Source organism: Malaya genurostris, chromosome 1, assembly GCF_030247185.1.
Source record: "Malaya genurostris strain Urasoe2022 chromosome 1, Malgen_1.1, whole genome shotgun sequence".
NCBI classification, from domain to species: Eukaryota; Metazoa; Arthropoda; class Insecta; order Diptera; family Culicidae; genus Malaya; species Malaya genurostris.
In genome coordinates this window covers 151,085,483-151,112,512 of record NC_080570.1, presented here as the reverse complement: position 1 = coordinate 151,112,512, position 27,030 = coordinate 151,085,483, and the positions used below count along the sequence as shown (strand labels likewise).

At 36.9% G+C, this 27,030-nt stretch overlaps 3 protein-coding genes across 4 annotated transcripts; 2 read left to right on the top strand and 1 right to left on the bottom strand.

Moving 5' to 3' along the window:
* Window positions 1-13,505: 13,505 nt before the first annotated feature.
* On the top strand, window positions 13,506-15,865 carry LOC131426189 (histone H3.3A). Its single transcript, XM_058588722.1, has 3 exons — window positions 13,506-13,660; window positions 14,667-14,977; window positions 15,053-15,865. The coding sequence occupies exons 2-3, from the start codon at window positions 14,696-14,698 to the stop codon at window positions 15,179-15,181; spliced, it is 411 nt and encodes a 136-aa protein (XP_058444705.1). The 5' UTR covers window positions 13,506-13,660; window positions 14,667-14,695; the 3' UTR covers window positions 15,182-15,865.
* Window positions 15,866-20,446: 4,581 nt separating this feature from the next.
* Window positions 20,447-21,756, top strand: LOC131426187 (tRNA (cytosine(38)-C(5))-methyltransferase). 2 transcript variants are annotated; one of them, XM_058588720.1, is made up of 3 exons: window positions 20,447-20,535; window positions 20,621-20,721; window positions 20,785-21,756. In XM_058588720.1, the coding sequence occupies exons 2-3, from the start codon at window positions 20,637-20,639 to the stop codon at window positions 21,714-21,716; spliced, it is 1,017 nt and encodes a 338-aa protein (XP_058444703.1). In that variant the 5' UTR covers window positions 20,447-20,535; window positions 20,621-20,636; the 3' UTR covers window positions 21,717-21,756. The 2 variants fall into 2 exon arrangements, with proteins under 2 accessions (XP_058444703.1, XP_058444702.1); XM_058588719.1 differs by having other exon boundaries at window positions 20,450-20,721.
* LOC131426186 (lysosomal aspartic protease) lies at window positions 21,757-23,854 on the bottom strand. The gene is made up of 5 exons (XM_058588718.1): window positions 23,714-23,854; window positions 23,351-23,458; window positions 22,990-23,119; window positions 22,800-22,923; window positions 21,757-22,727 (listed from the first exon to the last, which is right to left on the bottom strand). The coding sequence occupies exons 2-5, from the start codon at window positions 23,413-23,415 to the stop codon at window positions 21,883-21,885; spliced, it is 1,164 nt and encodes a 387-aa protein (XP_058444701.1). The 5' UTR covers window positions 23,416-23,458; window positions 23,714-23,854; the 3' UTR covers window positions 21,757-21,882.
* Window positions 23,855-27,030: the final 3,176 nt, after the last annotated feature.

Genomic DNA, 27,030 nt, shown 5'->3' with positions numbered 1-27,030 from the left:
CTGGAAAAAAAATCCCGAAAAAAATCCCGTATCATAATAGCAGATCGGAATCATGGTTTTGGTAAGCAAAACAAAAAAGGTCTGTACTTTTTGGTGCTAAACTGTGATCGATTTCAAAAATCTGCAATTAATTTCAAAACCTGTGAAAATCTGTGCCATTTTTAAAATCTGTGCAGAAAGTTGAAAATCTGTGAAACACAGATTAATCTGTGAACCTGGCATCCCTGGTTCCGATAATTGTTCAATTTTTTATTCCGTCCAAGGTTCATTTGAACTGCCCGGAAAACTGAAGGTGTATGGGCTGCTTAACGCAAAACCAATTTTACCCAACGTGCCATCTAAATTTCAATATTCGAACCTTTCGATTCTTTAAATACAACCTGATTTACTCACAATAAATTAAAATCAACATTACTATCTTAGAAATTTGAAATGATTATATTTTTGCAATTTTTTCAAGGTAATTTGAAATTGATCAAAAAGAATCTCTTGAAAATGTTCTACTCGTGCATAAACTATCATCTTCACATGAACTTTCTTATCAAATAACTCAATTTGAGTTTCTCTATTGCGCATTTTTATATATTACACTCTTACCAGAGTCGCAACCTAATCCACTAAAGTGCATTTTTAGGTTGCTAGTTACCTAAATTTACATAAACCAGACTAACGAGTAATGACCTCAATGTTTAGGCGAATGGAAAATTGCCCAAAGCGTTGCCATGGCAACTTTGGCAATGCTCGCTACCTACATTTTACGATCAAGCCAATGTTTGAGTAGATAATGGAACCATAATGAACTCAAAAAAAGTATTCGACAATATACCTAAAATTTGGATAGTACCCTCAATTTTTTTCAACCTAATTTTGAGTAGATCATAGAAAAGCTCGATAATGAGTGATTTCTCCTCAAAAAAGTGAGAAGAAACGGCTGGTCGGTGTAGACTCCTGCTGGAACCACACCCCACACCTGTCCTAGAACTCAAAAAGATATCAAGTAAGCTTCATTTGTGCTTCAAAGACTTAGCAACACTGCCTTTGAACCCAGAACTTTTATTTTCCAAAATCAGACTATCAGAAACTGGAACATTCTGATATAAAACTGGAAGCAAACACTTGAATAAACTGTATTCAGTAAATTATTTAGAACCTAATATCTAAGTGATGAAATTTCAATTAGGAAACCTTATGTAACACACATAAAAATGAATTCTACATGAAAATTAGACATAAATTTGTGAAAATCTACTCATTTTCATCAGTTCATATGCACTTGTCTGACAATTCAACTATAAGTGTCAAGTGAATTTAATACTAAGTGTCATACATTTTGAATTTTTCTGCTATTTGGTGGGTGGAATTTAAGTGTTTTGCCAATAGAATTCAATGAACCTGTCTGACAGCTCACTGACAACCTGACGAATGCACATTTTGAAATTAGTTTGTTTTCTTCTCGAGACATCTACCATGAAACCGTTTTAAGTACGATTTAGACTATCAGTCAACCTTATCGGAACGTCACCGGTAATTTGGATGAGTTTAAAGTTTTTTCTATTGAAACGTATACAAGTTCCTTGAGAAATTCTGGCATCCGGCAGAAGCCTGACAAGATTCCGGCAGTAGTCAAAATTTTACAGGTGAAATTGCGTCTTTCTCTCGCCACGTCACATCTTGCAACATCGCTTTTCATTTTTTTTCTGATAGACTTCATTTAATATTCGTCAATTCTGCATGTACATCTAAAAATGAAAACGAATCTTGAGACCAGGTAAATGAAATGAAAATACTGGTATATTGAGAAAAGAAGCTTTGTATATAATCTTTTGTAGTGCAAAAAACTATGTTATTGCTCTTCATTTAAGTTTCTAATAAAAAAACACCAAATGCGCTAAAAATTAAGAACCGATTCAGCTCGGTCCTGCTAGTCTCATATGACCAAAATACAGCAGAAACAGAACCATTAATAGCCGCTAAGCGAAATTCTCTATCGGAAACGGTTGTTGCATTGTTCACAGACTTTTGAGAGACGCTGTAAGGCGTCGGGGGTGAAATCTGCACGGCACATGCAAGCGGGAATATGATATTTTTTTTTAGCACGAAATATGCCAGTGGTTTTGAGTTCTAGGCAGTTCTTTCTTAGGTTGTGAACTATTTCGCGGTTAACTTTAACTTTTGGTTAAAATCTGACACTCAAGCGGTTAATTTGATGTTGTCAAAAATAACCTTGCTCGAGTCATGGTTATTTTTGAAAGATCGATAGTTATTTTCCGACACTGAAAAAAATCTTGCTATGAAAATTCTAATATTAATTCTTTAGTTGAAATTATTTCCAGTGGAAAGTAAACCCGAATAACTTTCCGTCCGTCAAGTTTTGAAATGGGCCGCTGTTTTAGTTAAATTCAACTACTCGATACAAAATAACCACTCGATACAAAATAACCACTCAAGTTTTAACCAAAAGTTAAAATTAACCGCGAAATGGTTCACAGCCTTAGTGTCAATAATTTGCCACAAAGGAAAAGAAAGATCAATATGATTTAATCTGAATAAAATTTGAAGAGATTTTTTTATCAGTGTATCAATACTTTCCAGTTAATGTACGATTCAGATGATCCGTCTCCTTTCGTCACCGTCACCGTAACGTCAGCTTCCGTCAAAATTAGTTTAAAGTACGATTCAGACGGTCCGGCTTCTTCCGTCACCGTCACCGGAACGTCAACGTCCGTCACCGTTATTCTGATTCGCACGTTCAGGTTTCCTATCCGTGTCCGTCATGTCATTTTCTTACACGCAGAATTTGAAGAACTTAGTTTCGCACAATTTTATTCCACTAATACAAAATCTGGGAGCTTTTGAAGCCAATCGATCTGTTGTTTTCCTACCTTTTAATCGAATAAATAACTTTCAAAATTAACTAGAAAGAGGAAAAAACAAAACAATCAGCTCCACTCAACAACGTAACGTACTTTGCAAATCTACTAATAAGTTTAATTACTTATATATGGTATATTTCGTTTAAGAGTGGGATCTTGACACCGAATACATACATAACAAACGTCAGCTCAATACCTTAATCATATGAATCGTGCATGTGTGCGATAATCACAGTCCGTCAAATATTCTTTCGGAGAAATGTTGACGTAGCTTGCCGTTGACGGACGTTGACGTTCCGGATCTCTGCTGGATCGTGTGAATGCGCAAAGGGAAAACTCATTTGACTAATTTTGACGGAGGCTGATGTTCCGGTGACGGTGATGGAAGAAGCCGGATCGTCTGAATCGTACATAATACTTTCTTTACCGGAATGTTTACATGCTTCGTCCTTCAAGACGTTCCGTGACGGTGACAGTACGTGTGATGTCTCCATAAGAATGCATGTAATTAATGTTGACAGTGACGCTGACGGAAGGAGACGTATCGTTTGAACCGTACATAAATCGTCTGAATTTTGACTCGGATCGGTGGTTGCATCTGATTTGGAATTCAAATTCTGGACTATTTGACTGGGTTGTCTCATTGTGCACACAGAAAACAATATTGTGAAATAAATAATAAATTCTGGGTAGTTCTAACAATAACAATTATGTGATTGATTCACGCAATTTTTATCCCGAATTCAACCAAAAATCAGCACGAAAACTTGCTAAATCTGAGGAGAAGGGAGAAAGAAACGAATTGACAATTCAGTTAAATTTTTCTCACTAAATTCCGAAAGATTTCCGAACCAATAGGTTGGAGGCAGAATTTATTCGGATTTGGTTGTTGAACTGGAGTTCGCATTGATTCGGATTTCACACATGGAATTCTAAATGAAAATCTGTCGCCCAGTCGGATTTGATTCGGAATTCATTCCGAACTCCCAATGAGATAAATCTGCTTGTAATTTTATTGTCGCATTCGGGAATCACCTGAAATTACGAAGAAGAGATAAATTTATTTTTTGCCTAACAAATGAAGCATCGCCCTCTATGTTGGCGTGGAACTTGAAAGGTAAAACTTATGAAAGCAAATGGAATGATAGCAGTTCAACATAAACTGCTACGCACTGATGAGTCTAAGACGAAACGTAAAATCAAATGAAATTGGTTATGTGCACCTAGCATAAACTAGGGGGTAAAAACCTTTTACCTCTTAAACTTACCATGATAGTTTCGCCCTTCTAAGCTTTTTGTATTACTAAGATTGATTTTTTTTTGCGAAATCGAAATTTTTATACTAGATTATACTTCAAAAGCGAACATTGAAGGATTTAAAGTTAAAATTACAAGTAAAGAAAACCTCGATTTGTTTACTTTTGTAAGATTCGCCCTTCTTGAAAAAAAACAGCTGTCATATCATACGATAAAATTACAATATAAGACCGCGGCATCGGATTTCTCTGATCAAAACTCTTGAAACGAATCTATGGGATCTATTGATATGCAAATTATCTAGACATTCCCCCAAGCCAAATTACTATCGCATATTCGTAACTTTCAATGGAAAGACAATTGTTATTCTACTTTGCGGACAACTGCAGTCTGATTGCTGGGGTAAGGAAATGCGATTATCAATGTTATTATTTTTTTGTGATATTCCTAAGACGTGTTTTTATTTAATTGTACATCTGGAGGATTTGTTAAAATTTCAAAACTTCAAAGCTATCTCATGAAGGTGTTTACAATTTAAGCTGTATTTGGTTCAACATACAATCTCGAAACAAAGCCGCAATCTACGCTACTCAGTTACACTATAGTTGGAATGTATACAGATATGCCCATCTAAACGCTGTAATCACACGAATGTTCATCGAACAAATCTCCAACGCAGTCAAATTTCAAACACATTCAGATGGATTACAGAACTGTCAATGATCGCAATGTTTCAGGTTCCGCAACCAGCATTCCGTTCGTTATCAATCCTTTGAAATCTAAAATTCTCGTTGGGTAGGTTGAGGTCGAGGAAAAACCCATGTTACCGAAGAGGATGTAGGGCGAAAATCACACAGAGAATGTTGGGCGTGAAAGCGCCCTCGTAATGTTGGGTATTTATTTTGCAAAACGATATCAACAAGAGCCCGAACCAAGCAAAATCTCACATTCCCTGTAATTTTTTTTTCTTTCCATTTTTTTATGTATGCAGAAAGGACAACCTTTTATCCACTCATTTCATTCATCGCCGGAGTGGTTCACCCGACCAGGTTGGAAAAGGCCCTCCTCTTCCACTACCTTTCCTTGTCCGTGCGTTGCGAGCTCCGATGGGTGTCATTTCTATATGTAGAAACATTTTCGCTAGCCTCAGTATCCATCCCATCATTGGGTATGTGGCCGACGACGAGGAGAGATCGACAAAAACGGTAGTCAGGCAGCCAGAGAATAAAAGAATTAGTGAAAAGTGGAAATATATCATTTTACCGATCAGGATCAGGATAAAAATTACGTATAAAAAAGCTGTAACTAGCCTCCCTTCGTTCCAACCGGGTGCGTTCCCGCTGATGGAAAAGGCACCTTTGCATGAATGAATAGCGTGGGACGCAAGCAAGGTAGAGGAAAAATAAAATGCGAGGAGTATCCTTGCAAGTTTTGAGCCGTGCCCGACCGGCATATAGGACTAATAAATATCACATATCAATGGCCAAAAGATCCGATGTTATTGATAAAAGTTAATCCCGACACAATAGAGGGTAAACGTATTACATTATAAGCTTATCGGTACTTCCTGGAGCTTCACTTTTTGTTTTGCTCGAGTTACAGCAAAATTGGAGAAAGGAAACGTTGCCCATCGATTGGAATGATTTTGTTTTGATATTTAAGCAACTTAATTGAGCTAATTGTTCGTGCATTTTTTATATGTCCTGTTTTGGAACCAATGGAAGACAAATGTTTCAACTAAGGTCAGTTTCATATATTTTACTTTCTCTTTCGACAATTACAGTACCATAGGTTTCGTTGCATAAATGAAAATATCAAAAGTTACTAGGGTAGTCAGCGCGATGACTAATACCGTTTTCGTTTATTGAACAGAGCAGCCCGAGAGCTGACCTAGAGTCGCCCAAACCCCCAGCTCTAGATCGGACTCCAATCGCGTAGTTTCGCTCTGAAAATTTTCTCGGGTCGCATCACGACATCCATGCGAGCTTGTTTATTTTTTCTTTTTTTATGAGTTGTTGTGTAGGTCGCGTACCACGTATTCGTTTTATTCCGAATTAGAGTCGTCCGCGTGTAGGTTCAAAAACGAAAACGATAGAAATAATTGTTTTTCACGCAACCTATTCCCAAACCCGCTCATACGATAAGAAAATTTGTCTGGTTCGGGATGGAAAGGATCGAAAATTTTAATTGTTTCGAAAATTACAATTGTTTCTATTTATTTTCGAGAGATTAAAATTTTTGATCCTTTCCATCCCGATCCAGACAAATTTTCTTAACGTAACTCAGTCTACAGCAAATGTCCACTTAGGCTAAAACCGATACATAATAAATTATGAAAAAGGAAATCAGCATGTCTTGAAAACAGAATAATTCATGAAACATTTGTAGTTAAATTATTCTCATAACATGGTTTCCTTATTCAAACCAAACTAGTAAAACCCAGTTGTTCAATTTCCAAATCACTGCTACTCAACCTAACCTATCAAATTGATTTCAACATAGGTTAACTTTTCCACTAAAAAGGATGATTTTTTGCTGGTATCATTTTGGCCACACTGTTTTTGACAGATCACGCGTGAATCGTGTCTTGTGTCATTGTCAAACTTGTTTAGTTTCACTATCGTGTTTAGTTTGGTCTATTAGGTTTCACACGTTGACGACACAAATGAACTGTCGATAAATCAAGTTCATCTTTGACAGCTGTCGTGTGTTTGTTTTGTTTTGCGACTGCAAATTAAAAATTGAAAAATAATGAAAAGTGCCTGTTAAAAACGTGTTCCACAGTGAAAAGAACTGAAAAGATTGCCCCGTAAGCGTTTCCAGCATCAAGGAGCGATATTTGTATAAATCTGTTTAGTGTGAGTCGACTTGCAATTTTTAAATTCAAATGATAAACCTCTGATGAACTGTTAAACTGTAAACAAATACACGTTGGCTGTCAAAAAAAGGTCCTTCTGTTCATTTTTGTGAGGTTATGTTGTGTGCGTGCAAAACCTAATTATTTTGATCATGAATCGTCGATTGGTCTATAATTTAATGACGAAAGGGGGCTGGTAAAGTTAGAGGAAGATCCATTTTTTTTTCGAAAAATTGTGTTCAGCGACAATGCTCATTTCTGGTTGAATGAATACGTCAACAAGCAAAATTACCGCATCTGGAGTGACCAGACCAGCCAGAAGCATTGCATGAGCTACCAAAGCATCCCAAAAAAGTCAATGTTTGGTGTGGATTATTTGTGGTATTTCACCAGTTGATTTGGACCTTGCACATGGGCCATCTGCAGTAGAGCCGCGGCCAACATTTGCATGAAACTATTTTCAAACATTGAATTATATTTATATCTATCTATCTATATTCTATCGCTTTGAATAAAGATTTCATCAATTGTTTGTTTTTAATTGAATCTTTTATCTCTAAAAAAATCACCCTTTAGAACAAATAAAATTGTTTTTGCAAAAGTTCAGCAGATGCTAGCCAGTTTAGCAAAACTCATACCTACCGAGAAATTAACAGGTATAATGAACATTTGATGTGAACAAGCCTTAATTTTTTCTTGTTTGGTTTGTATGACATCTGCCAAACATGTTCAATATACATGTTCACTTGAACAAACAACATCATACATTTTCATCGCCGTAAAAATTTTGTTAAATTTGGTACCAGAAGGAATACAATTTGCGGAAAGCACTGATTTTTGTACGAAAAGTGTTGCAGAGTAGCGTCTGCAGTGTTTGCTCTATCAAAAGTAACATGCAAAAAAAGGTTTAAACGATTCAGAGATGAGAAATAAAGAACTTGGAATACAACAACAAAAATTGAGGGCGCCGAATTGCAAGCAAAATTGGCTGAAGATAATACTTCTAGTCGAAAGCGAATGGCAACAATGTTAAATGTTGAACAACCAACAATTTCTGGCCGTTTAAAAACTCTAGGAAAAGTCTAAAAGTGTGAAAAATGGGTACCACATGAATTGAACGAAAAGCAGATGGGAAAGCGAAAAAACACTTGTGAAATTTTGCTTCAAAGAAACAATAGACAATCCGTTTTCTATCGTATCGTTATTGGTATTGGAAAATGTATTCATTTTAAGATTCTCAGATGGAAGAATTCATGGTTTAATCCGGCTGCAAAACCAGAACGATTCGGCAAAGAGGTAATACTCTGTGTATGGTGGGATCAGAGAGGTGTGGTGTATCATGAACTTCTAAAACCTGGTAAAACTGTTAGTACTAAACGCTACAGACAACAAAATTGAAAAACGTTCAGTGTTGGCCAGAAGACACGGCAAAGTAATTTTGTTAAACGACAATGCACCTGCACCCAAAACAAAATCGGTTCGAGAAACAAGCAGTTGGTTGGGAGCTGCTACTCCACCCGTCGTATTCACTTTGAATTGGTTCCTACCATTTGTTTTCATCGATGGTCCACGCACTGGCTGAGCAACTCTCCGATTCCCACAAAGAAGTCCGAATATGGGTGTCTGATTAATTTGCCTTAAAAAAAGAACATTTCTATTGGCGTGGTTGGCCATAAGTTTCCAGAAAGGTGTCCAAGATGTGTAGGAAGCAATACTTCGAATATGTTTTATTTTCCCTTTCATTTTAACAAAAAAAAAAACGAGCTCTCACTTGATACCAGTATACATGGTATTAGATTGAACAAAGTTGGTCAATGTACGAGTGATGTCACCTGAATTCAGTGACACTTTCATTCCACACTTTAAAAGAATTACTCAAAAATAAGTGATATTCGACTCTTGTTCATAAAAGTGGACATTCCGTAGTTACTCATATATAGGTTCTTGGACTCAAAACGAAAGTAATAGCTACTTATGACTATTGATCATAACAACTCGATTTTAGACATTTTCATATCTCCATAAAAAAATAAGTAATGTAGTATTAATTCTCTGAGTAGCTATTTTCGAACATTTGCCTTCTAACGACATGTAGATGGCGCTGTAGTTCAACGATGATTTTGAGTGGAGCTGTCAAAATAGATAGGAATGTTTATTCTCGAAAGAATTTTTTATTTATTTGTAGAATCAAAGAATATTCTGTTGGAATGGGATAAAAAACATTGATTTGTATCAATTAGAATTTCAAATAATTTTATTTTTGCAAAGCGTTGAGTGATGAACGTAGAAATCGTGGAAATTAAAAGAAGAGAAATTAAACAAAGAAAAGCTGTTATGTGCTCTTTCGGCCAGCGTTGCCAGGTTGCCAGATTTGTCTGGCAAATGCCAGATTTTTCTCGTTTCGCCAGACTCTCAAACTAACCAGATCTTTTGCCAGATTTTCCAAATTTTCCCAGATTTTCAAATTTTCCTAGATTTTGTAAGATTTCGCTAGATCTCAACGATTTTAGGCCTCTATACAATAGGTGGGAAGACCTTTTTTTTCAGTTTTTCGCTTACTGAAAATGAAACAAGGCAAAAATTTCCTTGTATATACAGGGTGATTTTTTAAGAGCTTGAGAACTTTTTTAAACAATAAAACGCATAAAATTTGCAAAATCTCATCGGTTCTTTATTTTAAACGTTAGATTGGTACATGACATTTACTTTTTGAAGATAATTTCATTTAAATGTTGACCGCGGCTGCGTCTTAGGTGGTCCATTCGGAAAGTCCAATTTTGGGCAACTTTTTCGAGCATTTCGGCCGGAATAGCCCGAATTTCTTCGGAAATGTTGTCTTCCAAAGCTGGAATAGTTACTGGCTTTATTCTGTAGACTTTAGACTTGACGTAGCCCCACAAAAAATAGTCTAAAGGCGTCAAATCGCATGATCTTGGTGGCCAACTTACCGGTCCATTTCTTGAGATGAATTGTTCTCCGAAGTTTTCCCTCAAAATGGCCATAGAATCGCGAGCTGTGTGGCATGTAGTGCCATCTTGTTGAAACCACATGTCAACCAAGTTCAGTTCTTCCATTTTTGGCAACAAAAAGTTTGTTAGCATCGAACGATAGCGATCGCCATTCACTGTAACGTTGCGTCCAACAGCATCTTTGAAAAAATACGGTCCAATGATTCCACCAGCGTACAAACCACACCAAACAGTGCATTTTTCGGGATGCATGGGCAGTTCTTGAACGGCTTCTGGTTGCTCTTCACTCCAAATGCGGCAATTTTGCTTATTTACGTAGCCATTCAACCAGAAATGAGCCTCATCGCTGAACAAAATTTGTCGATAAAAAAGCGGATTTTCCGAATGGACCACCTAAGACGCAGCCGCGGTCAACATTTAAATGAAATTATCTTCAAAAAGTAAATGTCATGTACCAATCTAACGTTTAAAATAAAGAACCGATGAGATTTTGCAAATTTTATGCGTTTTATTGTTTAAAAAAGTTCTCAAGCTCTTAAAAAATCACCCTGTAGTAGAACCAGACAAATCCAGACATTTATTTGAGTTTTGACAGACTTTTGAAAAAATAACCTGGCAACTTTGCTTTCGGCCATCTGAAAAATCAACCGTGAAAAGAAACTGCAAGGCAGAGATGCCAGGATAAAATTTCAAATATCGTGAGACAGGGTTGCAAAAGTCTGTATATCCCATCCCGGTGGCAACAATAAGGCGCTCCAGCTAGTGCTATCGTAACCAACATCTCAGTCCTTCGGGGCCATCAAAGCTAGCAAGTCAGTGAGAGCAAAGTAAACAAAATGAAGTAAAATACAACACTTCATTGATTGTGAAAGTCAGTATTACAATTTGGCAGCGCACGTTCCATAACGATATCACATTTATAATCAAACATAAAAAAATCAACTTTCACAGCTAAATATCACAGATATTTAGCAACAACGAACTTATATAGTTCTTCGTTGTTTTCGTCTTTGCGGAAAAGATGATGGTCACGAAAACATGGCGGCCTAGCAGGAACTTGGTATATCCGAAAAAAAATCTGCAGTTAGCAAGTATGTCTGCTGACAAATTATGATACGCTAAACTGTCTTGGCAAGCAAAAAAAAACATAACATAACAAAAAATGTCTGCAACACTCCATGCGAAATCTGCAGATTTATAGACAAATCTGCAGATCTGGCATCTCTCCTGCAAGAGGAAATTTATTTTTCCTTTCATTTTAACAGTTAAACTTCCAATCATCATTCTCGCAAACGTATGCCTCTACACGTGACAATATCCAAGTAGAGGTTTCAAATTGTGTAAGAAATTTAACAGTCGTTTTGCAAAGTACCAAGTAGCAATTCTGGAGAGAAAGTATTGTCGGATTGATTAGGAGTTTTGATTTTTTGACAATATTTTCGTCAATCCGATGAAGTTTCCACTTCACGATCAAAAGCATTGTCAATACTCCTTGTTTTGACAATATTGTTGTCTCGTATACGGGTTGCTTTTCATCAATGTCTGTTTTGCTCAACCCGTGGACAACTTGACAGCTCCCATACATCGAGAATATGAGTAAAAGTTTTGGTTGTCTGGTTCCACAATGGCGTCGTAAATAGAATAACATTTGGAAATAACGTATCTGTTTTTCGACAATCTGCAGTTTAAATATTTATATTTAAAGAAGTAAAATAAATTTTGCTAGCCTTTCTTGACAATTAATTATGATGATTAGTAACTATGGTTTAGTATAAGTATAATTTTTCTCTTTTCATCAATAGAAGGTTTAAAAGTAGTTCATCACAATTCAATGTACAATGAACGTGAAGTAAGGTATTCTACTGAATCTTGAAGAACAATACTACTAATTTGCAAATCAAGATTAAATCTATGTTTCTCTTATCTTTATCCGAGTCGTTAGAAGATCATCCAATGATACCAAATACTTCTACAAATGCTACTAATTCCTTGCGTTTTCATTGATACAACTAAATACGTTAAGTATTCTTTAGTCACACACCATATTTCAAAAAACACTTCATTTCCAACTCTATCAATTACTATCAATAGTTATCTTTTTAGACCAAAGAGAAGACGTTGGGCAGAGTCAATTAAAAGATAGAAAGATTACAAAATACGCATGTTTGGAGATTTATGACGTGTGTTATAGATAAGTTTGTTGCTATGCAGCGCTGTTAGAAAAATTCGCAATATTTTGATTTCATTCAGGAGTTCTTGCGTGAGTCACAATATGAAAATTACGCTCCTTTTAAATTTATTGCTGGACGCATACACAGTGACCGTAAATAACGTAAAGAAGTACTGGTTTCTCTTGTAATCTTTTTGTTTCGTGATTCATTGCACCCGTATTGTTCAAATACATTAGCGCCGTTCTAAATTCAGTGGAACACATACGAAACAGGCTCATTTATGTCAGGTTGTATATGGGTTTGGTTTTGCTATGATTGTAGGATGCCTCTGAATTTCATGAATAGCAACATCACAGACTAACAGACATGACAGTATGAGTAAATTCATATAAAAATAATTTTTCGTGATGCACTAGTTCCACCTATATTGCACTGCGCGAACTATTTACTATCTGTACACCCCTTGTGTTATGTACAAGTTTTTTTACTAGTTGGTTTTCCCTCGTTTGTCAACATCGATCAGCTGCTTGCAGGGATGCCTGATTTCATCAAAATATTAGAAAATGAATCGTCACAATAAATTACGTTGATAATATATTCAACTTTTTCGCGATGTTGGAAGGTAACCATTTATTTGACTCAACGTTGTTCATCTAGACTATTTTTTATTGTGTTGGTAGTTTTCACCCGAAATTAAGTGGCGGCAGACCAGAATCAAGTAAATATTGTAACAAAACGGGTTCGATTTTGTATTGCGTTGGAGGATAGGCAGAAGTAGGCACAATTATGTATATAGTTTTGGCAATATGTATTAAATCTGTATCCTGCATGAAATTCGCATGGACGTACACAAACCAATACATTACAGGTAATTCTGTATAAATGGCAACTCTGTTGGTAAATGAAAAAAATAAACACAGTCTAGATGACAGACAGGATGTTTTTGATAGGGTAACGTGGCGCCATCATGACACATGTGAGTACTGTCCCAAATAAAGGAATATTCGAAATGACCGTTAAAATGATTGAAGAATCAAATTTGAGTGTCCTGTCTGTTAGTCTGTGGCAACATTGCCACCTGTTCGTAAATTCACCCAAACAACAGTAGCCCTCTGGATGTCACTTGAGAAAGCACACTTTGACGGTCCCTTTTCGTTCCCGGCTTCACTGCTATCAGGGAAAATAATTTCCGAAAGCTTCCGCACCTGATGCCTTTCGAACTCGCGCAAAGCCTGACGCCTGTTCATTCACGCACACCACCGCATCCGAATCTCCCTCGCAACGCAAACTGCGCATACCAGCGTGAGCGAAATAGCACCAACAACACTTGTGCTCTCCCCGGCAGTAGAGCGAAAGAGAAAACCGCATGCTTTATTTGTTCGAAAGCATCGATCGATTTTCCACCGTCGCATCGAAAGTTCCATCAAAAAGCTTCGCGCCCATCGCGGCCACCATTAATAAAAGTGAACGCAGCACAAGTGGTAGTGAATTTTCTTCGCTCTCAATTTGTTGGATTAGTAATTTGCAAAAAAGGTAAATTTTGTGATCTTATTTGCATGATTAAAAGCGCGATTTTGTTGTGATCTATTGTTTAATGGAATTCGGTGTTTTGTGAGTGCAATCAGAACAATGAAAAAACAGTACACTTTTCGGATAATGTATCAGATTAGGGACAGAACTAAGCAATTGTAACAATTTAAGCTTGGATTCGTTCCCGATTGTGTCCTCAGTTAACACTCAAACGACGCCATTTTGTGGCTTGGATTCCACTTTTCTTGTTTCTTCGTGTTTGTTTCGAACTTAAAACGCAGTCATAATATTGTAAGCAAATGATTCATTTTGCGGTAAACAATATGAAAAAATGTGCAAATTTTTGATTGCGTAGTATTTTTTTCGGTTTCTGATAGAATTTTGGTATCTCGATTAGTGATTAGTCTAGTCGGCGGGCGACATCACATTGGTGGCGTAGGCCGAGCCTCGATTTATGGCGGAAGACCTCCACTGCCTTTCCGTTTGTGTTGTGTTGGTTATGTTAGATATTTCTAGACCCTTTATTTTTCAAAACGTCACCTACGTGACGTGAGAACCCTCCTTTGTTATTTTTTTTTATTGAACTGTTGTCACTTTTTGGGAAAAATCAGCCTACCCAGAAAATAGTTTGGCAATTTTTACAATTTTTTTTTGACGACAATGGGGAATGTAACTGTGCTAATCAAAAAAGAAAGTAAACAAAGAAGATCTCAAGTGAATGTTTTGAATGAATTGACCAGGCTTATGATAACCTTTGTGATCTTTTTGTTTGTTAATTTCTCCTAATAAAGTTTCATAATGTTTTTTTTTCGTGATTGTTACTCAGATACTTTCTGGGATATACAGATTTATTGATTTTTTTAACATCATTGAAGCGCATGTGCCGAAGAAGATGCTTTTCGCTTTAATACTAATCAATCTATGCATAATCCCGCACAAAATTTATCAGCACTGTCTTGTGATCATTACAATTGAATAAGCCCTTTAATTTTTAATCGTTTTTCAACAGCTCTTCAAGAAACAGGCTCTTCGTAGACCATGGCCCGTACCAAACAGACAGCCCGTAAATCTACCGGAGGAAAAGCTCCGCGTAAGCAGCTGGCCACTAAAGCCGCCCGTAAGAGCGCACCGTCAACTGGTGGCGTTAAAAAGCCACATCGTTATCGCCCGGGTACCGTGGCTCTGCGAGAAATTCGTCGGTACCAGAAGTCGACTGAATTGCTTATCCGCAAATTGCCCTTCCAGCGGTTGGTGCGTGAAATCGCACAGGATTTCAAGACAGATCTTCGTTTCCAGTCGGCTGCCATTGGTGCTCTCCAGGTAACAAAAAAAAAATCGAATGATTCGCATTGAGAAGCGTATTTATCTTCCTTCTTTTCTCCTGTTCCCATGTAGGAAGCCAGCGAAGCTTATTTGGTCGGCTTGTTTGAGGACACGAATCTGTGCGCCATCCACGCGAAACGTGTAACCATTATGCCCAAGGATATCCAACTGGCCCGTCGTATTCGAGGCGAACGTGCTTAAGCAGTAGTAAGCATCTTTTATCACTACTATTACGATCAACATCTCCCTTTTGCTCCCATCAATACCATGATTATGACAGTGTTTTTTCTGAAACAGAAAAAGTAAGACTAAATTTCACAGAATCCAGTCGGTTCCGGTATAGAGAACCTAGTAACTTCATTTTGTTGATTTTAAATAATTTGTTTGATCAAAATGCAAAGAAAAAAAAACAAGAGAAGTAAACATTTAAAGAAAACAACAGTTTTAGGTTTGAATACCATAAACGTGAAAGTAGAAATTCATTTACAACAAACAACTTTAGATCTATAAGGCTAGTAAATAAGAAAATGTGTGAAGAAAAAAAATAGCAACCATTCTGCTTGTAGCAAGTGCTCAATCCGTTGAGAGTATCAGAAGCTTGCCCAGAAAAAAAATAGAACATAGTTATCAGAATGGTCACTATTTCCCAACACTCAAAAATATTCTTTGAAATCCACAAACACATGGTCAAAATGGATATGCAATTTATTTTTTTTTTATAATGTAAGAAATAAACAGTAAATGTTTACTCTGTAGATCTTCAATTTCGTTTCCTTCTATCCATGTAATCAAAATAGTTTTTAATTTACCAAAATTTTTAGTTCCATACATATTTGAATTTGAGGTATTACGAAAGTTCAATAAATCAAGTACAGATAAATCCAACTGAGTTTGTATTCGTTTCGTTTAGTATGACTTCCTCGCACTCGTTTCATGACAATGCAAATTTCAAAGGTGAAAAACAAGTACAATGGAAAATTCAGGCATTCCATTGTTCCAGTCATCTCACATTAAGCCGTAATATTTTTTCAGTGTGGTAAAATAACCACCGAGTTGCAACAACAACCATGCTTTCGAGAAGGATTCCGGAAGACCGTTACAAAATGCCATCGTTATCCGTGAACATTTGGCTAAAAACGAAACGAATACCATTCAGCAACCACCGAACTCACCTGAGTTGGCTCTCTACGACTTTTTCTTATTCGGTCGACTCAAGAAACGACTCCTTGGAACGCGTTTGAACACCAGTGATGAGATAGATGGACAACTCGCAGATGGCTCTGATGGCCAAACCAAAAACTGAACATAAAAAATGTTTCGGGGATTAGATCAAGCGCTGGCGTAAGTGTGTTGCAGTCGATGGGGAGTACTTTAAAGGGGACTATATCGATTGATGAATAATCTTGTATTTTAAATTTTCTGAATGAATTTCGGGAGCTTTTTGATCAAGGTAGTACAGTGGCGTATCAAGGGGGGGTGTGGTCGAAGGAGGCATTAGATTTTTTGTTCCTTGGTACACCACTGAATATATAAGTTGAAATATTTACCAGAAGCAGTTGACTAATAAATAAATTATTAAGACAATAATGGATTCTTTTTTTCGCCCTTTGGTTGGTGGGCTTGACGGTATTGCAAACATCATCACATACAATCAATTAGCGTTACAATTTGATAAAGATATGCGTTACAGTTTTTAGTTTCATAATTGAATTAAATGAATAATATATGGAACGACTTGAATAAGATGTTGATTGCATTACGCTCCAACATCCGGGGTTGGAGAGGCCGGTAGGGCTTAACTGAGCTCTTTTTTATGTTTTATTTTCATACTACCGGCCCTTATTACCAGTGTGAAGTGAAAATTAAGTAGAGTAAACGTATCTCAATTGGGTTTCACACGATGACAATAAATGAACGGTAAATCGAATCCATCTTTGACGTTTATTGGTGGTTTGTGTACCATGGAATACTGTGGAATGAAATAGAATATTGTAGAATATAATAAAATAATAATGACCGAACCAATGAGCAAACCACTGATAGCTGTCAAACGATGTTCATCCAGTTTATATTGTGAGGATGTATCGTTTGGGACCTGATGGGTGAGATGATGAGTGAATGAAATGTAAGAGTGAGTGCATGCAAGAACGGTAATAAAGGCCACCGTTTCAGCTCAGGACTAACGATCGACCAATAGAAGAGATAGAAATTGGGTAACGGTACCCCCATTCATCTCAAATCCATTAGTCATTTCATGTACGAAAACCATTAGTTAGAGTGAGATCTGTTATCTCTGTTTGATAGATTAATTTCAAGAATAACATGAAATCTGGAGCATTTTTTTTTGTTCGTTAAAACAGCAGTATTGAATCATTTCTGAACTACTTGTATGTGCCATTGCTTCTTACAGACGAGGCAAAGATTTTGTATTCGATTTTATCTCAATAAATTTATTGAAAGTCGAGTAATCGGTAAAATAACATGGTGACTCTACTAATGAGATGACTATTGGCACACAAATTTTAGTTAGAATCTATTAGAATAGAAATAGTAACTCAATGTTGTGATGCTTGCTTGTGGAATACATGTAGGTATGTATGCATGTGTGTATGCGTATGTGCCTGTGTGTATGTATGTGTTTTTGTGTGTACAACATACATTATACCGTTCCCTCGGGTGTGTTGTATAAAATTGGTTGTGACACATTTCGATTGCGAGTCAGTGTACCAGATGTTCAAAAGTGCCTGAGCGGATGGTAATATACTGTCAAGAATCAACCGAAGATAACGAAATGTGAACATGCTGTAGCAATACTATTAAACCCAAGTGTTATTATCATTTAAATAAAAACGCATGTCCTCAGTTCTTATCCGTCAAACCATGATGAGCTGCTCTACAAGGATCAATGAAACACTATTTTTTTTTTTTTTTTGGAAACGGATGACTGGATGAGGAGCAAGAAATACGAAAATGCTGAAAGAATTAGAAAGGAATATTGGTAAGAATATAAACACCATTGCATACAACTAACTTTTACATTTAAGGAAGCAACATAACATGCCAGCAAAAGTACGGAGTGAAAAATGACAACAAAAGACACGAATCACAGCTGAATAGAACACTGGAATTAAGGTAAAACAGAATACAAACTATGAACAAAGGTAAGAAAACCAACATGAAGAAATAATAGAAACTGCTGGGTAACAATGTAATTTCCTCATATTGAAAGAGGCGTTTATATGGCGCGCATGCGCTAATTCGGCCTGATACAAATTAACGGGGAGGCAATACATTTTGGACAGGGCTGTAAAAAGCTGATTGGAACCCTTTCCCCACCAAAATGTAATATAAGGAATAAGGAAGGAATAATGGATTCTTTTTTTCGATCCGAGATCAATTTCCCAAACAAACAAAAATGAACGAAAAAATGAGAAAAGAATGCACTTTTTCACACACGATTCTTGCCATTATGACTGCCAGCAATATTGCAGACGGCTAGCAGCCATGCCATTTTCCGAATCGGTGACAAATTTTCATTCGGAATTCCATGTGGAAATCATAATAAACTCCGAAAAAATTCCAGTTCCAGTCAGAGCTAATAAAAGTAATTTTCATTGACTTAAAATAGACGAAAATGACAAGAAATTACTGTCATTCTTGCAACGATGAGAACGAAATCCATGTCCAGTCAATGTCAATAAGCGGGACGGGACAATAGTTTCAAAATTGTTTTTTTTTTCTTCTTTCATTTGCTCTTTCACTCATTTGCAGTTTCAGTGAAAATTTCATAGTATGCAGTGTCGATATTCAACCGAAGCTATGAGAATCGAAAATGACAGAGAAAGGTTTTACAATAACTTTTGCCTGTTGGTGCTCGAATTTTTAGTAGTTTTGGTTTCCAAAGAGGTTCTGGGATGTAATTACTTCGATTTGTCATATTTTAGTCACTTTTTATAGCCAAGCCTTACAGATTTTCATTACATCGATGAAAGAGTGACGTACTATACTCTCTTCAATTCTCACCGAAAAAAATCAACAAACAACCACAATTGAACAAAGTGGCGGTGACCAGAACAAAAAAAAATTATACTCTCTCTTTGTTTCAATGAGAAACGAGAATCCTTCGGCTCTCTTCGTTTGTTCTGGTGTCGGTCATTTACGAATGAGACAGGAAAATATTGAAAATGAGAATGCGTGACAATTTAAAGCTCCGGTTCCAGTGCAACAACCGATTCCGAATGAATTACGCCTCCAACCGGTTGGTTCGGAAATCTATCGGAATTGAGTGAAAAGATGCGAACTGTATTAATATTTCGTTTTCTTCTTATTCATTCCCGATTTTGCACGTTTTCGTGCTGATTTTCAGTTTATTTCTAAATAAAAAAATTATATAATTGAATTTGAATCTAAGTTATTTGGATATACAGAACTAGTAGGTGATTAGTTCTTCTTAGAATTCCAGCACAAACTGTTGAAGTTCACTGGAATTTAACAAAAAGGCTTACTGTTGTCGGCATCATCCATTCCTCTATCTGGACTGTAATGAAATGTCGTAAGTCGCCTAATTTTTACACTAACCCATTCATAAAATGAGCGAAACATCAATGACATTTATAATGTCACTGTCAATCGGTGATGTTGACGGAGCACACAGAAACGGACAGTCGATGAAGAATTTAGTCCTCATTCCGTCATTTTGATAATGTGGGTTTGGGCTCTTTTGTCGTGGGACGATCGAGCATCTAATTTAAATCGAAGGGCGATTTGTTCACTTTCTCTTTTGATTTTTACGGAGCCATTACTGCAATTTCCTGAAAGTGTCCAACATAAATCGAAAGCTCGTGGTTTCAATTTGAATGTTTTGCGAAGAGAAAGGCGTCAAAAATAAAATTAATCTGGTAAATCGTAAAAGAAAAAGTAAACAAAGAGATACTGTCATTTACTGTTAGGCACTTTTGTCGTGGGACTATTGAAATGGCTGTTGAAAAATTTTTTTATAGGGTTACTCCAACGTTGCCAGGTATACCGATTTTTGACCTCTACACCGCAAAAAAGATATTTTTTTTCTAAAATACCGATAATTCACTGCCACAGAAAAATGCCGATTTTGGGTTTTTACTGAGATAGGCATGAGAAGAGGTTGTGTGATACAGATATAGGGTAACAGAGGTATTTTGGCCCACTTTAAGATTGATTTTATTTGGCCCACTTTGTAAAAATATCCCCCAAATGTTATAATATTTTTGAAACCCCCATCCGCAATAGGTAATTTAATGTGATTAACTTCAAATTGATGCAACATGGGTTACTTAACATCGATAAAATCCGATGAAATTGATAAAGTTTGTTAGGTGGGCCAAAATATATGAAGTGGCCAAAATACCTCTGTTACCCTAGTACTTACTGATTTTTGAGCCGGATACAGATTTTTGAGAAAATTACCTGGCAACGCTGGCAATACTCGTTGTTTTGATGTGTTTTGATGAGGTTAAAAATATGAATTGAATTGACCGAATTTGAATGAATGAATATTGCAACTATTAGAACCGGAACCGGTAAACACAGTCGAACAGTAGTAGGAGCATATATTTGTTATTGATAGTATGAACTACTTTATTCTTATTTCATGAAAATGATCAGAAATCTCGGCTTCAGTATGGAGCCGAACAACGAGTTTTTAAAAGAATATCGTGTCCTAGAATTGTTCAGTGGAATTGGTGGCATGCACTACGCAATACATCGTAAGTATTATAATTAATTATAATAAGCCATGTTATGTGTCCTTAAACGTACGACTGTTCTAGGATCCGGAAAACCGTACAGAATAGTTAGCGCAGTAGACATCAATCCGGTGGCCAACAGCATTTACAATCACAATTTTGCTACAATCAAAGCCAAAAATTGTAATATTCTTAGTTTGTGTCCAGAATCGATCTGTAAGCTGGAAATCGACGTAATGCTTATGTCTCCTCCATGTCAACCTTTTAGCCGGAATGGTAACTTCGGTGATATAGCTGACCATCGAGCGGATCCGTTTGTACATATTTGTGAACTGTTGGATAAAATTCCATCAGTGCAATTTATACTTCTGGAAAACGTGAAGGGTTTCGAGCGCTCACAGGCTTGCGATTTGTACAAGACAAAACTCACTGCCGCAGGATTCTTCTTCAAGGAGTACATTTTATCACCGCACAGTTTCAACATACCAAACACTCGACATCGGTACTACTGTGTGGCCAAACGGGAAAACTTTGAATCACCGGTCAGTGAAATTATTTTGACTCCTACTTCGAAGCATGTTCAACCGGTTAGAACTATCGGTGAAATCGTGGAAACCAATGACAATGACCTGACTAAGTATTTACTGACGGATGATATTCTACGGAAGCGATTAGCCATCATGGATGTGTGTACGATGGATTCCGTCAATTCAATGTGCTTTACGAAAGCTTACACGCACTACGCCGAAGGAACCGGTTCGGTGTACAGTCCGTTGCTACGAACCGAATTCGATGGCATCTATCGGCAGCTGGAAGTTACGGATGACGAAGAACAAAAACGATTGTTACGAAGTCTGCTGAAATTGCGCTATTTTACGCCGAAGGAAGTAGCTCGATTGATGTGTTTTCCAGAAGACTTTGAATTTCCTCCCGATGTTAGCGATAAACAGCGCTATCGAGTTCTGGGGAACAGCATAAATGTGTTGGTTGTGAGTTCGTTGTTTGACGAATTATAGAATGGAAGAGTTCGAACGTTATACAATAAAACAGGGCGTGTAAAGCATTCAACAATGGTTTTATTTAAAGATCAAATTAATTTTGGCTTCAAGTTGAAAGAAAGTCTATTTCTTCGGTTTGGGAGTTACAAGATTAGAATAGTCTATCAGATGTATCTGAAGTAACTTAAATAGCTGTTGCAAAACCAACTCGATCGTTACCCATATCGAATTCGGTGTAGTATTTTCCAATGAAAACGTCACCCAGAATCCACAATGGACCGTTTGGTGGTGGAATATCAATTCCCATGAATCCGGACAGGCAGATTGTTTTTCCCATTTGTGCCACTCGGAGAATGTAGTCGGCGCCTTCCAGTTCGAATGCTTTGCCACCCAGCACGAAGGTAATCTTTGGCAACTTAGGAATTAAAGAGCAGTCCACCATGTACTCTCCGTTGATGATGGGTGTTCCTCCGATAGCCTTGTTGATGGCGGTTACTTCCGAAACCGGTCCAGCAATCAAACTGGTTCCGGTGTCGGCAATAGCCTCACAGCCATTGTTACAGAACTCAGCATCTCCGACCTTCACCAAGTCCATCTTGAATTGCCAGTAGGCTTTCCGATCTACCGACAGGTAGGTGAAATCTCCCGTATACTTGTTAGTGTCGGATCCACCAAATATAATTTCGCCTCCTTCGGCAGCATTTGGATCTCGGTTTAAGTAGAAGGAAAACACAGGCGTATCAATCAAACCTTGGTTGAACATGTTGTAGAACGGCGGAACGACTCCGTCAACCGAGATTGTGCTGTAGGCGAGTCCAAGGATTCCATCAAACTTCGCAGCCACGAACACCAAACCGGGTTCGCTAATGGCTTCGGCGAATGTTTGCTTCGCAATGGCAACACCTCCAATCGTGACCGTGTCGGTTGAGAGATAACCGGACAAGCTGCCAGAGCCGTATTGGATGTGGAAAGCTGTTCCGTTCTTTTCGAATGTCGATGACTTCTTGGCATTGTACTTGTTGTGCATCACTGCGAAACAAAAACAATTGAATCAATTGTTATTATAGACTACTAGGCTACTGATAACCGGTGATGACTTACGACATGCGATATTGGTGAAGGAACACTCTTTCGAGGGCACCCAAAGGTTGGATGATCCCGTATCAAACACTACTTTGAAGCTCTGTGGTGGTGTACCGATGGAGATTGCCCCGAAGTATTGAGCCTTCGAAAAATTAAACGAACAAAATATAAATCTTCAGTTTTCTACTGTTTTATGTAAACTACTCACATCCATGTAGTTAGACAACGGTTCCGGGAGAGGTCCCGAGAGCGCACCATATTTAAGACGCAATTGTCTAATTTCAGTGCCAACATTTCGGAAGTGCTGACGTGCGCTTTCCTCCTTGTGCAGCTGGACTCTGCAAATGATTTAATGTATGAGCAAAACAAAGAAAATTTAATTTTGCGATTTTGTCCATTACACTAAGTATGTATATGTACGTGATAACGCAAACGGATTATGACTCATCAATGTTTGTACTTGAATTGATTTGACCCTCCTCCGTACGCAAAATGGAATGAACTGGGTCAACGGCGACTTACGGTGTGTTGTTGGTTAAACGGATTAGAACGACAATATCGACACTTACCTAACCAGATCGGCCTTAACTAGAACGAGAAGACAGAGTATGGCAATCGTTGATTTAATTAGCATCTTGCCGGCTGGGTCAATGTTATCAGCGGCTCCCAAATTATTCCTGAAATTTGGAATGAATCGACAAGAATTGAAAATGTTTGTTTGAAACCAAGATAAAGAGCATAAATCATTTATTCATAATTTCGTAACTTAGATTGTTTACGAAGTCCCAATTTCAAGATTAAACAGAAACGTAGAACCCAAATTTTACATCCAAATAAGATCCCTTGAGGAACCATTTTGTTTTCATTGTTAAATAATAAAAGATTTTCGTCCTTTTTTGGCACTAAGCCGAGGTCCTATCGATTCTACCTACCTGGGTTGTTGAAAAACAAACTATATGATCCACTTCGTTCAAGAATCACCACGGCAATGACGGTTCGATTTACTGAACCTTCAAAACGGATTGCAAGAACGATGCACTTGCACATGCAAATAAACCATCGGCAAACAGAGTCGAACTCGAAATCGAAGTGAATCAGATTCTGACAGTCGCGTAACAGGGCTGCCAGGAAAATTGTTTAAATTACTACACGGAGCGGAATAGGCAGAAATTGAAACAACTCGTGTTTTTTTTATAACGGCCAATAAGCCATCCATCAACATTCACTTCGAAGAGTAATTTCGAATGACTCAGCACTCGCTGAGAGTACGTCATAATAGTAAACAATAGAGAAAATACTATTTTGGAAAACCGCGCAAAACTAAAAAAACTCGTATATTGGGAATCCGCATAAAAAATCAGGAATTGTTGCATAGAAAAGTCCAGTGTATGTGAAACATTGAATTAAAATTTCTGGGACAGTCAATGTTGACAGACAATACTATTCGAGGGACTTTCTTTAATTTGACTGAATCTAAAGGTGAATTAAGCAGTAAATGCGGAATTGTTGCAACACTTACAATTGGTTGTAAATTTATCATAGGACAGAAATAAACCGATTTTCGTAATGTTTTTCTCTGAAGTGCGTTACCCAAGTAACCACGATGCATTATAACTTTATTTTATTTAAGCTTTAAAAATTTGCGTAAAGAAATTGATTAAATGCAGCGGAGTTACACATGTTTTTACAATGCTATTATAAAGCTGAAAAGGGCGATTATTAGACTCTTATAGGATCTGACAGGTGAAGCAGGAACTGAACAGTGTTAAAGTAGCTATTATGCAAATATCTACTTTATCGATGGTAACAATTTCAACTGTAGATTATAAATGTCACAAAGCAATAAGAGTGCTTAAATAATGAGCTACGAATGAAATTCCACTATTGAAAACGATATTTATTATTCAACATAAATAAATGAAGATCACTATTAATATTGTCTATGGCGTATTATTTTTATATTAATTTTGATTTGAGCCCATAAATCGTGGCTCTCTGGTTTCGTAGTTAGCACATTTCACCTGGAACCTTGACATGTTTTGTTCGCAGATAAGAATCTTCTTTTATAACTAATTGCATTATAGTATTTTCACAATTTTACGTAACATTTGTATATGCTACCAATGCAGCTATTCAATTTACTTGCACTGTTATTATCAAAGTTTCGTTGCTTCAAAATATAGCATTGAATGTCGATATATTTAATGTATATTGCTTTAAAGTATGTAGGATTAGTGTAATTATACATTAACAATGTTAAAATAGAGTTGTAAATGTGCAGTGATATAATGCATATGGTTACTTGGGTATTGACATCCGTGATTGGCACATTGTCGCAAAGCTGATTTACCGGTAGCGACACCTGCCAATGAAAAATGGAACCAAGAAAAGGAGGATTCTTTCGAAAATTTTCATATTGGCAGTAGTGATTTGCAACATTTTTATCGTTTATTCAATAGTACAAATAGATATCAGCAATAAAAGTACACTCGGAGTAGAAGAAAATCGATTTCAAAGTGATTACTACTACTTTTTTTTAGTGTAAACTACGATTAAACATGGGAAATCTTCAGAAATGCATGAAATTGGGTAAGGTTAGGTTTTTTCGGATCAATATTTTTTTAAACAGAAACCAGTAGAATGTATAGCGATCGAGTACTATTTATTTTGGATACTTTATTTGTTATTTCCAGACACTTGAAAATGGTATTGAACCAAGTATTATGCTCCATTCTAAATAAACGTTAATTTTCGCACAATAAATTGAGATCAGCATTACCACCACAAAGTAAAAACTTTTTCTTCAACTTCTACTACGATTTTTCAAATGAATTTGCCCGTTTTTATATGACATCGTTGAAAAGGTGGAGTAATTAGAAATTTTCCTACCGATTTGACAGCTCTTGCTGAAAGTATCATCTCTAAAGAAGCAGCGCCTCTATATTTCAGTTTTGCGATAATACGCCAATCCTATGAGTGCGTCAATGGGGGACGTCATATTTATAAAAAGAACCAAATTTACGGAATTCATCCGATTTTTACAATTGCTGAGTACTTTGCCATCATATATTTATTCATCTAAACCAGAACCAAATTTCTCGACCGGGATTCAAGAGCTAAAACTGAAACTAAATTAGAAATATGGAATCCGTTGTAAAACTCTGCTTCGGAATTCAGATCAAACATTCAGTTTATGAATTTAGTTCATTGAACAAAATTCATTTTCAGAATTCAGAAGTTCTCGAATTCTGCAGCTGAATTTAGGAATTAAGCTCTGTCACTAAATTCAGGAATTAAATTATGAAACTGGATTGAGAAATTAAATTCTGTTTAAGAGGTCAGTCCCAAAATTCAAGTTCAGACTTCAGAATAAAATTTATATTTTGAGAAAACTTCTCTCATTTGTTTGGTTTAAATTGAAGTTGACTCACTGTAGTTTATGTTAGTATCTTTTTTTTATATTTCCTAATTTCTTATTAAGTAAATAACGCCTGCTAAATAACCGCTTCCTAACCCACCAATACCATTGTGATAATGCCTTGCTGTGGTCCGTATAGTAAAAAGTAGCAGGGGGCCAAATCAGGTGCATTCGGTGGTTGCTGAATGCTATTCGTTTCGTTTTTAGCCAAATGTTGACGGATTACGATGGCATTATGTGACGGTGCGTTATTGTGGTGCAAGATCCACGAATTGTTTGCTCACAAATTTGGTCTTTTTCGGCGAATTGTTCCACGCAAAAGTCTCTAGACTGAACTGCCGAGTTTTGCATGAAGCAGTTTAATTTGAACTGCTATGCACTGATGGGTCAAAGACGAAACGTAAACATATCAAATTCATGTTTTAGTTTTTTATCGTTATTTCAAACTGTGTTGAAAATTTAAACATAAATTACTGATTGAATGGAGAAAGAATAATGTTGTTTAGTACAACTCGAGATGTTCACGATTAAGTTTTACCCATTCTTCCACAGGACGAATTTTGAAGACACATCTTCTTCTTCTTCACTTCTGGTGGCGTCACCTCACTTGAGATGACGCCGATTGATGGCACAGCGATTTAGCTATATTGCCAGTTAGCTTTCGTTTATAGTCCAATGGACTTTCTTTTCACTGGACTACAAGTGAAACCCTCGCTATGTGACAACGTGGAGTCACCGAAGTACGGATGAAAATCCTTTCTTTCTCGCGAAATACTCGAATTTTCACCGCACTAACACGATACGACGTGTTCACTCGTTGAGGGTTTCACC